At 40.8% G+C, this 12,352-nt stretch overlaps 1 protein-coding gene across 7 annotated transcripts in view; it reads left to right on the top strand.

The window, feature by feature from the left end:
• ZRANB3 (zinc finger RANBP2-type containing 3) overlaps positions 1 to 12,352 on the top strand; it is a 264,853-nt gene that overhangs the window by 247,298 nt on the left and 5,203 nt on the right. For 6 of the 7 annotated variants that reach the window (XM_049712663.1, XM_033420297.2, XM_049712662.1 and 3 more), the window contains 4 exons: positions 2,669 to 2,770; positions 3,941 to 4,083; positions 10,694 to 10,804; positions 11,866 to 12,268. In XM_049712663.1, the coding sequence (XP_049568620.1) occupies positions 2,669 to 2,770; positions 3,941 to 4,083; positions 10,694 to 10,804; positions 11,866 to 12,268 (759 nt within the window). The other variant, XM_049712664.1, reaches the window with a different exon arrangement.

The raw sequence follows: 12,352 nt of genomic DNA, 5'->3' as shown, positions 1-12,352 counted from the left end.
TTCCTCCTTAAAGCTAATTTTCAAATTCCTCTGTTAAATCTAAAGGCAATGAGAGGTAAACAGCATAGTAGTTAAGAGTGTAGACTTCAGGGCCAGGGTGCCTCAGTTCAAACCTGTCACTAACTGTGGAATCTTGGACACAGTACTTAACTGCTCCGTGCCTCAGTCTCCTCAACTGTAAAATATGGAGGAGTTGTTGCCAGGACAAAATAAGCTAATTCCTGTAGGGGACTTAGCGCAGTGCCTGGCCATCATGAGCTCTCGCTCAGAGTTGGCTCCTGCACTGACCCTGCAGCTACAGCAGCAGTAGCGTCTCTACAGAAGCCTAAGCCTGCCCATCCGTGTGGAGTAAACCCTAGGAAGCTTTAACAATATGATTGCTCCGATTCCCGCCATAGCCCGGGTTAGCAGCACTCAGACTTTTCAGGACCTCTCTGCACTCCTAAAATTTGTTGAGGACCCAAAGAGCTTTTGTTTATGTGGGTTATATCTATTGATGTTTACTGTTTGAAATTAAAATGGAAACACTTTAAAATATTTGCTTAAGAGTAAGTCCATTACATATTTATAGAAGAAGCATATTTTTATGAAAACGAATTATATCTGCCAAAACAAAAACAGTGTTCAGTGAGGAAAGTGGCATTGTTTTACAGTTTTAGCAATTTCCTCTGAAGTCTCAGTAGAAGACAGTGGGATTCTCAGATCTGCCTGTGCATGGGAAACTTCACTGTACATTCATAAGAGAATGAGAGTGAAAAAGGCCAATGATGTTGTACTATTATTATAAAACTCTTGTGACTCTCTGGATCTTCTGAAAGGGTCTTGCAGACCATGTGAGAATCTTTGGTCGAGAATAACTAGTGTGAGTGTTTGAGAGAAAAAATTGCTAAGATTATGAACACTTTTGTTTGTTCTACGGTTTCAAACCTCTGATCTTCATAAGTATCATAAAATAGTATTTGTGCGTTTTTAAACTCATGGGTCACCCTATTGAAAGAATGCCTTTTTGGTCTTGTTTTGTTTTGTTTTGTTTTTTGGCTGTACCACACGGCATGCGGAATCTTAGTTCCCCGACCAGGACTAGAACCCTCACCCATCCTGTCCTCCACAGTGGAAATGTGGAGCCCTAACCACTGGACTACCAGGGAATTCTCAGAATGCCTTTTTAAAGATAACTTAGGTTGGAGCTGCCCAAACTCAGTTATAGGTTTTCTGCTAAACCAAATATTAGATACAGATAGATGGTGTACCACGTAATAATTTTCAGTTCTAACTGAATATTAGAAGACACTGCTAGAAGATTAGAGATGGCTAGGATCCTGAATACCAGAAGCCCCAGGCAGCCTCCACTGTGGGACCACCACCAAGAGCGATACTGAGAATGAAGACAGGACACGTTCCCCTTAAAGGCTTGGACTTTGGTCCACCATGTGGAACCTCTAGACTCGGGGAGTACCAAGGACCCCTCTGCTCACCTAGAGACAGGTCTGAGTGCCTGCGCTTCCTTGTCCCCTCATATGGGGAGTTCCAGGCTGTGCTTCTCAGACCGTCATGTCTACATGATCTGAGAATAACAGAGAACGGATCCCCCAGGTGCTGGAAGGTCCAGAAGCCGGAAGGCGGACCCCAGGCAGAGCACGTACAGGAATTCAGAAGCCCTTAAACTTTTTACTCTCAGTGAAGCCTCTGCATCCTGGATCATCTGATCAGGGTGTTTCCCCTTGGGTGGAGACCGGAGAGAAACTGCAAACTCCTGGTAGAGAGTGGAGTGTGCCCACCGCCGGGCAAATACCGTGGCCTCCCTGACCCACATTCTGGCTCGAACGCCCCGCCTGTGCACTAGTCTCAAGTGCATTTTTATGACTCTTCTAAATACTTACATGTCCCCTTGCCATGAAATGTTGTTCAATCAGTTTTCTAAACCTGAGACACTAAGCAGATGAAATGTCAACAGGGATTTTCACAGCTACAGGAGAGCAGATGAAAGCTTTCCTTTTTACCTTAGGAGATCTGAAATAAAATCTAGAAACAGAAATTTGGATAAAAATCCTAGTTCAGTGCCTAAAAGAGCCCCCTTTAAAAGGAAGAGCAGTAACAGATGTTTAGCATCTTATGTCATGTTAATAGTATACCTCTAAAGAACTGTTCATTTCAGCCAGAATCCCATGTCTAATGCAGAGTTTAGAGTAACGATTACATATCTAAACTTTTAATCACTATGTAAGTACTTTTTGTATGTTTTTTCCCCCAAAGTGATGTGGGAACTGTAACGTTACCTTTTGGCTGAGAGAATTCTATAGAATGTGGGTTCAACTATTGTATATACAGTAGATTTCCGTAGACAAAGATTCTTCTTTCCCTTTGTAAAAGAAATACTTCATGTTTAAACCTCGTATTTGACTGACCACACCCCTCTGCATGGGATCGCTTACCCTTAAGATTGAATGCAGTGAGGACACCCAGAGGGCGTGAGAGCCTGGCCCTCCTTCTCCACTCAGCGTTCTTTCAGGGGAGCTGTGTGGGTGGAATCTTGTCTAGAATAAGCCTCCTCAGTTTATCTTTTAGGAGACTGGGCATGCGATGCCATAATAGAATTCTTTACTTTTAAAATAATTATTAGTGCCTACAGACAAAATGTATTAATATTGCCTTCCTAATCTATCATCAGGATGGAAACCAGATGAACTGTAATTTCATTCCTTTGGATATAAAATTAGACCTTTGGGAAGATTTACCAGCAAGCTTTCAGCTGAAACAAAATCGCTCCCTGGTAAGAATAGTCCTGCGCGTTTGTTCTAAATGAAAATTTGTTGAGTAATTTTAATGACCTTTTTTGAGTTTAATAAAAGCAGAGCACTTTGTGGCCTGTTGCAGAGTCAAATCACTGGTTGCATTTTAATCAGTCCAGGCAGTGCCTATGAATTACCCCGGTGCTAAGAATAAAATGAAATCTGTTTCCTGGCAAATGATCACACCTAGGTTTGCTGTTTCTGTGTATAGAATCATCCTCACGTCATTTAATTTCTCATTCACAGGATTAGCAACTGTGATGTTTGTATCTGACAGAATCACCTTTTATCTTTGTAGATTAAGTTCTAACACTGACAAGCTCTGAGAGCAGGGATAATACCACGTGGGGTGACTCCATTCGTTGCTGCAACCATGTGTGTGCAGCCGCAGGCCACATACCCGTTGGGGAGTCCTTAGTTCTCCTCTGTGGCTGATTTATCTTCACTGCTAAGAAGGGTCAGCATCGCAGGGGCTGAGCCAGCAGGCAGTGTACCACTTTTTACAAGAAAATAGTGATTATGTTTTTGCCCTTTGAGCGGAAATGAAACATTGCCCTTGGTTGGCTGCACCTGTCTCAGAGGAAAAGGTAGCCATGAGCTCTTTTCTTTGGTATCATGTAATCTTGATTCTCAGATTGCCAGAAAATAACCAATTACCTATAACTGACCAATAAGTAAGAGTAATGGTAACCCTAATAAAAGGTGCCAGATTTACTATTGATGGCTTCTTTCCTGTGAGAATTTAGGTAGTCAGGTACAAGCGATGCTCAGATGTTGCACTGTGACTGTCACCACCACAAGACCCACTGTCCCCAAGACCAGTTTTGCCTCGGCCACTGGTGGGGTGTGTCTTTCCAACAGCCAGACCACTTTTGGTCTCTATGTGCATTAAAGACATAGGCTGAGTGTCCTGAAGGGTGCCTTTAGAGAGTCTATGGCTTAAACGAGACCTATGCAGAACTGGCCATAGATAGTTCACAATAAAGATAGGAAAACTGCATCAAATTGAAGGAAGCCTTAAACTGTGAAACTCAAAGCCTATTTGGGGGATATAATAAAACATCAGTTTTCAGATGTTATAAGTAGCCTCACTTTCAAAGGAAGATGCCTGGCGAGCTGTACACTCTTTTCATTATCTCATTTTCTGCCAGATTTTGAGGTTTGTTCGAGAATGGAGTAGTCTAACTGCTATGAAGCAAAGGATAATCAGGAAAAGTGGGCAGCTGTTCTGCAGCCCAATTCTTGCTCTGGAAGAGATCACAAAGCAGCAAACCAAACAAAACAGTACCAGGAGGTATGAGTTGTCTGTCTTTATTTCGTACTTTATTACTCATCATAGTTATTTCTACCGGAGGGTCTAAGGCATTTTATTAACCACTAATGAGATCCTGATGAGTTAAGAGAAAATTATACATCAAATGACAGCTTATATTTTGTGAACTTGATCATATCTGCTGGAAAGGATTCAAGTTGTCTGGGGTGGGGGGGGGTCTTGCTCACTATGGGTCCTGCTCGTCAAGAGAGAGGCCAGAGTCCCAGGTTGATCTGACCTGTGACCTGCCCAGCCTGGGCTACTGGTTGACAAGAGGAAAACATTTCCCTGATATAACAGTGGAACCTGCCTCTGGGCCCCATCTGCCCTTCATTCTTGGAGTGTGAATCTTGGGTACCATGCAGCATGGGAGCTGGTTCTGTTTGATATACTACCAGGCAAGTAGCAGAAGGTTAACAATTTTCATGCCCATGGTTGGAAACAACGTAATAGGAAAGGTTAAATGTCTCACATTTGTAACTGTCTTGCCTTTATCATTATAGGTCCCTTTCTACTCTCTGCACACTACCTTTCCTTTCTTGGCATCATCATCATCTTTGCCTCACTCAGATATCCCCTTGTGTGATCTGAAATCCCCATTCTCTGTAGACTCTTGTTCAGCATGAAGCAAAGATTCACAGGGAAAGCAGTCAGCCATTCTACACCCCAACTCTTGCTTTGGAAGAGATCACAAAGCACCAAACCCAACAGCAGCATTGGCAGAAAAAGCCCCTTCCTTTAGCTCTTGCTGTCTCCATATACCTGTACTCTCTTCATCCTCACATTCCATCATTTTATGATCTCTAGCTTTTTCCATGCACACAGGTGAAAAAAATCCATCAATGCGATGTGAAGGGGTGCAGCTGGTTAACTACATTATATTGCAATACTGTGAAAATCTCTTCAGCTGTTTCAGAATAGAGCTTTGGTATATTCATATGCGAGAACAAGGAACGATGTTTGTGATAAATTGTTAAGGGTAAAAATAAGTATAAAAAAGGATGGAGACAGAAACATATAATTGCTATCATTGACATAGTAAGTGTCGGGGAGGATACCTTAGAAACACGTATCAGAGGTTTCTCTAGGACTTTGTTCTCAAACGGGCAATTTCTTCTCTGGGTAGCAGTCTTGTGAGACATTTTTAGATTTTCACAATTAGGGGATACAACTGGGAACATCTAGTGGGTAGAGGCTGGGATATTGCTAAAAATTCTGCAGTGAACAGGAACAAACAAATAGTTACTGATTTCAAAATGTCACTAGTGCACTGTTGAGAAGTTTTACTCTACACCATACGATTAGAAGATTTGTGGAGATGGTAGGGACTTTATACTTTTTGCTGGGATTACAAACTCATGTGAGTAAAAACAAAGCAAGGAACTGTAAATGAATGAATGAGATCAGGTGTAAAACTAGAAAAGGATGGGGTAGGGAGCAGAGCTATAGCAAATTAGAAAGTACATAACCCATCTAATGTCACTCAAATTCAGATTAAAAAATAAAACACTGTAAGAGTCAAATAAAGCCTTTTGACTCGTTGGATATATCCATGAGCTGCCAGTTTTGGACTATCGCCTCAACTCTTTATACTGGTTGAATTTTCCCATGAGTGTGTATTGCTTTATGTAAAAAATACATTAAAAATATATGTGTGTATTTATACATACACACAGAAACCTACACATACATATACACACACACTTAACAAAAAACACGATGCCTGTTTTACTTTTCTCAGTACTTCTTCCAGTCCTCTCCTTTTTTCATTTTTATAACCATAGTCTTAGTTGAAGTATTGGTCTTCTCTTTACATGATCATAATACCCTTCCTAACTGAATTTACAGCATGCCCCATTGTTTCTTCTCCAGCAGACATGGAAGCACCACCTCAGAAAGAAGGCTGGTCAGGTGTAAAAGCAAAAGTCATAAAATCAATATAAAACCAAGTCAGACACACAGTGTTATTTATAAAAATATATGTAGGTGATATATTAAAGATAAAACTGTGTTAACAAGCAGCGGAGTAAATAATCAGATTTGTATTTTAAGAGCTCACTCTGGCAGCAGTTGGAAGATTAGACTGAAAGGGCAAGACTCGAAGGGAGACAAGTGGCATTAGCTTCCTGTGGCTGCCGTGACAAATTACCACAAACTTAGCAGCTTAAAACAACAGAAATTTATTATCTCACAGTTTTTAAGTCAGCAGTCTGAGTTGGCTCTACTTGTTTCTCTGCTCTGGATTTTACGAGGCTGAAAAAAAGATGGCTGGGCTCTTACTGATAGTCTGGGAAGAATCCATTTCCACACGCATTCAGGTTGTTAACAGAATTCAGTTCATTGTGGTTGTAGGACTTAGGTTTCCTTGCTGACTGTCGACTGGGAGCCACTCTCAGCTTCTTTTTAGTTCTAGCACATGGGCCCCTACATCTCAGGATCAGAAGTGGTGTGTGAAATCCTTCTCATGCTTTGAATTGCTCCCTGTCTTAAGGTCAGCTAATTCATAACCTTAATTACATCTGCAGCATCCCTTTACAGCATTACCTAGATAAGTGTTCAATTGAATACCAGGGAACAGGACTCCTAGGGAGCTATCTTTAAAATTCTGCTTACCACAGACGTTAAGAGACTATTACAGTAGACCTGGAGAAAAAAGATGAGGGCTTTTATTGAGGCGTTAGAAATGGGAATGGAGGAAAGAGAGTAAAGAGATGTGTTACAGAGGTAGATCTAGAGACCTTGGTCACTGATGAAAGAGAGGTGGAGAGAGGGGGCTCCAGGGACATGGACTTAGCAGAGCCATGAAAATGAAACATGTGCACCTGCAGAGGGTGATGCTTTGAGGAAGCATGCTGATTCTGGCTGTAGAACCCCAGTAAGTCTCAGTAAACTGGAGTAACTGTGTCTCTCTGAAAGCAGGTATGAAAGATGGGGCTACACAACAGCATTGATTGGAAGTCTATATGAGGAGCAGTTAGACATTGGATGCCTTGCCTTCCCACTGTCCTCTATAGAGAAACTGAACGAGAGAGGCACCAGTCTTGGAAACACCAACCTCAGTGGAGATAAATGGAGAGGCATTATACTGGAAACTACACTCCCCAGGTCCCTTTCTTGGCTCAGCTGCCATACCAACAGCCACATTTTACTTTCTAGGCATGAGATTAGAGGATTCATCTCTGAAAAGATGGAATGGCTTCAGAATAAAGACACATATATACTAGTTTTCAGGAATTCTCCCAAAAGCAATGGCTAGAACTCCCAACATGATTATCCTCCAGTGGCATCCACTCATTTGCAGGCTGCGTCCAAGCTCAGAGTTTGTAGTCAGCTTTTGAGCAGCTCACTCTTAAATATAAATAGAAGCCAAGATCACCAGCCATTGTTTAGGTTCCTAAGTGGGTTTCCACTTGTCAAAGGGCAGGTCTGATTCACTTGGAAAGCTGTGGGTTTAGAATGCCAAATGTATCCTCTAGCCACAGCTGATCTCTAAAGCAAGTCAACAGCCTAGAGCCCAGCACTGTTCTTTCTTTTTTTTTTTTTTTGGTTGTGCTGGGTCTTGGTTGCAGCAGACGGGTTCCTTAGTTGCAGCATGTGGGCTCCTTAGTTGTGGCATGCATGTGGCATCTAGTGCTCTGACGAGGGATCGAACCCAGGCCCCCTGCATTGGGAGCGCAGTCTTAACCACTGCACCCAGGGAAGTCCTGAGCCCACCACTCTTCTCATTGGTTCAGGCCACCTTCCAACTCATTCCTCTTTTATTGCAAAACTTGCCATCTCCTCTGATCACCCCCATCCAGGAATTACTTGAGTAGACAGCATTCTTCCTTCCCTATCTGTCAAAATTCGGATTTACCATAATCCTTTTGAAAGTTGGTATGCTTACATGAACTTTTTGGCAAAACTCAATGGAAAATTAAATATTGGTAACGCAGCTACGTTTGAAAAGTTGCCAGCAACCCACTTTGGGGTTGATTGATCCATTTCTTGTGGTTTCCAAAAATTTGTACTTAAACCTCTCATAGGAAGTAACCTCTGATTATTTTTAGTTCTTAAATCTCTGAATAGATTTCTCAGCATCTTTTTTTTTTAATTTAATGAATTAATTTATTTGTGGCTGCGTTGGGTCTTCGTTGCTGCGCACGGGCTTTCTCTAGTTGTGGCGAGCGGGGGCTACTCTTCGTTGAGGTGCGCGGACCTCTCATTGCGGTGGCTTCTCTTGTTGTGGAGCACGGGCTCTAGGCACGCGGGCTTCAGTAGTTGTGGCTCGTGGGCTCTAGAGCGCAGGCTCAGTAGTTGTGGCACACAGGCTTAGTTGCTCCGCAGCATGTGGGATCTTCCCGGACCAGGGCTCGAACCCATGTCCCCTGCATTGGCAGGCGGACTCCCAACCACTGCGCCACCAGGGAAGTCCCAGCTTTCTCAGCATCTTTTAAAGTTACTAAATTAAGCTTCTAAGCTTTTAAACATTGAATAATCCCTGAGGCAAGGCTTAATATCCCATTGCCCATCAAAGCTAGAAGCTTTTGAGTTCTTTTAGAATATGCTGGAATACTTTAGCAAAGTGCTTTTGTCAAGGGAATGAAATGGTTGAAGATAGGAGGGGGGAGGGAATTTAGGAGCTAAAAGGGCAAGTTAAAGAATACTTAAAGAATTCACTGTGATTCTTTTTTTTGCTTTAAGAAAGACACACAAGTAGAAATGCCAACATGTGAAAAGATAGTCATCCTTCCTCTTAACAGAAGAAATGCAAATGTAAAGCTATAACAAGATACCTATCACCATTAGCAGAGATATTTTTAACTGATATACCTTGTGCTAGTGAAAGTGTGAGGAAACCGGCTCTCCATTGCTGGTGGATGTATAAATTTGTACAAAACCAGAGGAGAACAATTTGTCAAAATCTGTCCAAATTTAAAGCACCCAAGATCTTTGACCCAGCAATTCTACTTCTGGGAATTTATTCTACAGCTACTTATTGTGTAGAAAATAGGGATATTTGGGATGGGGATATTTTGTACAGCATTGTTTGTGATAGCAGAGACTGGAACAACCTAAATGGACATTAATCAGAGACTGGTAAGATACATCATATGGTTTGTCGAAATGATGAAATAACATGCAGCCATTTAAAAAAATAGGGCAATTCTATGTGTGCTAATATGGAAAGATCTCCAAGATGTATGTTTAGGTAAAAAGAGCAAGGTGAAGATTAATGTGTGTATTATGCCACCATTTGTTTTTAAAAATAAAAAGAATAATGGGGAGTGACTGCTAATGGCTATGGGTTTCTTTTTGGGTTGATAAAAATGTTCTGGAATTAGATAGTGGTGAAGGTTGTACAGCCTTATGAATATACTAAAATGCACTGAATTATAAACTTGAAAATGGTAAATTTTATGGTATGTGAATTGTATGTCCATAAAAATACAAAGAAAGAAATAAAAGTTATACACATAAAAAATGAACTATTTCTAGAAGGATGTATTGAAAATTGGCAACAGAGATAGTTTGGGGAAGCGGGGAGAAAAGGATGGGAATGGAAGGGAAACACTGTTCATCATATAAAGCAGTGCGTGCCTTTAAAATTGTGAAATATGTGCATGTATCACCTCATTAAAAAATTAATAAACTACTTTATAAAAAGGAGGAATTCTATTAATTACTAAATCTACTTCAACAACATAAAAGCAAATTTCTAAAATTTTACCTGTAACTGCACAATTCCATTGTGATTTAACTTGAATTTTGTTGTCAAGTTACCAAATGAAGAAGTATTTGAGAATATGAAAAAAATGCATGTTTAAAGTAATTTTTAAAGAAAATTGCAATAGGTGTAAACTACTAGAGAAACTAGGCCATGCTAATTAGAAGGAATTAATTGGGTAATTGCATTTCACCTACTTAAATTCCCCCGTCACCTTTAATTGGAATAACTTTCCTCTTTACTTCCAGTCCCTAAACCATTATGTGGTATTGGTGGTGTTGTGTAATAAGGTTCTGAATCCCACATCAAGAGTGGCTTTATTTCAGTGGAAGATTCCATAAACTCTATATGAGCTGATAATGGAAACAACCTTAAGATTATAGACAATGTGATTGAATCTAGTTAACTAAAAAGAGAATCACTTTATCTGAATACACTGATACACTGTTATAACTGATTAAGGTGATGTGAGGAGCCTTGAAGAGAAGACCAATAGGGAGGTGAAAATCCAGTTAGAGATTTTCTGCACAGCTTGGCAAGCAGTTTACTTACGGCTGTCAGTGGTGCATGTATTTGATCATTTCTTATTCCTACACCCACGCCTTTTTTCCCCTAAGTGAAAATTTGTCCAAAGGATATTGAATGACTGTTGAATTTCTTAGAAAAATAAATCTTGAGAAAACTAATTTGGAACAAAGAGATGTGTTTCCTACATGTGGAGACCAATGTAGAGGGAAAAAATTCCATTCCCTAATTTAAGTATTAGCACAATGAATAGACTCATATTTCTTTTTCTCCTATTGCTTTCACAAGGAGAAATGTGAACATGAAATAGAGAAACTCTTATAGGAGAGAGGAAATCTACTTCACATGTATTTGTTTTAGATACATAACCAAAGAAGATGTTGCTGTAGCCTCAGTGGACAAGGTGAAGAATGATGGGGGCCATGTCCGTCTGATCACAAAGGGGTCCAGCCCAGGGGTCCCTTCTACAAAGTAAGGGTTTTTTTTTTTACTTGTCGGGCATAGTAGTACTAAGACTATTCCTTTAAATTTATGCTTTCATTTTTGTAATAATACTTTACCTTTGTGTGGCTACTTTACAGGTTACAAAAAGCTTTTACAATGTAATAGCTCTTCTGTCCTCCTAGCAACCCTGTGAGGCTCCTGATGCCCTCATCTTAGAAATTAGAGGTAAAGAAGGATCCTGCAGGTGGGTCAAGTGACCTGCCCCAGGCCACTAGATGCTAGCAGAGCTGAGGTCAAATCTGGGCTCTGCCCCCCAGTCTTGAGTTCTTACTATCATAAAAAGTTTTCTTTTAACACTCTAACAGCCAGCCATGGAAAATGAGCAAAGCAGCTATTGTAATTCCCATGTAGGACTTTTCAACAAAACTGAGTAATGTACCTTTTCCTTTTATTCTAACAAATGGAGTTTATGTCCTACCATGTTTCATCTCTAATTTTAATTCTGTCGACTCAGAGTTTACCCGTAGGAGGTGCGTATTTAGCAAGTCTCCTGTTCTAATTCCTATCAGCACTGTTAACTCCCTGGCTCTGTCACTTAATGGATATGAATGATCTTTTTCCTGAAGGCCAGCAGAGGCCGGAAGAGAGTGTTCCTGGAAGCCTTGGTAACGGCCTCTCGGTCCTAATGGGGTGTGTGACCTGACACATCTAGAGAGCAGGGTAGCCACTAACTTTAGCTGAGGTTTTCCATCACCCTGCCCTTTCCCAGCCTAAAGAAGCATTTTCTAACTTCTCATTTTCCTTCTCGAGAGTCTGAGTGTGTAACTTGAAGACCTCTAAGTTCCCAAGAGAGGCAGCATATTTGTTTGCAAATTTATTTTTTTGAACACAACATTCTTTCTTTTACTTGCCGTGGAGTAGTGTGCCGACTATAGCTATTTCATTTCCACACTGAATCACAAAATCTGTGGGCCCCATATTTACTGTTTATCAGTATAGAAACTTTGAAGACCTTTAAATGAAGTAAAAATTACTTTGAATAGAGTAAGCCTTCATTAGTTACCTAATCAATATTTTGCTCATTCTAGAGAATTTTTTGAAGATGGAGCTTGTGTCCCATTTCTAAATCCCAGCACAGCCCAAGCTGATCTCACTGTGAAACCTTCTACATCCAAAGGCTATTTGCAAGCTGTGGATAATGAAGGAAATCCACTTTGCCTTCGCTGTCAGCAACCCACTTGCCACAGTAAGCAAGAGCATAAAGCAAGTGCTTGGGATTCACGGTTTTGCTCTCTGAAATGTCAGGAGGAGTTTTGGATTCGATCTAATAACAGTTACCTGCGGGCCAAAGTATTTGAAATTGAACATGGCGTGTGTCAGCTATGTAATCTGAATGCACAAGAACTCTTTTTACGTCTGAGAGATGCCCCTAAAAGTCAGAGGAAGAATCTTCTGGATCTTACCTGGACCTCAAAGCTCCCGTTAGAACAGGTAAATTATAATCATGTGACTGATAGAAGGCAACATTGCACTGAGTGATGAATACTGACTCACTTTCTTTTTTAAACTTTTTAA

Source organism: Orcinus orca, chromosome 7, assembly GCF_937001465.1.
Source record: "Orcinus orca chromosome 7, mOrcOrc1.1, whole genome shotgun sequence".
NCBI classification, from domain to species: domain Eukaryota; kingdom Metazoa; phylum Chordata; class Mammalia; order Artiodactyla; family Delphinidae; genus Orcinus; species Orcinus orca.
This window is presented reverse-complemented; position numbering and strand designations above follow the sequence as displayed.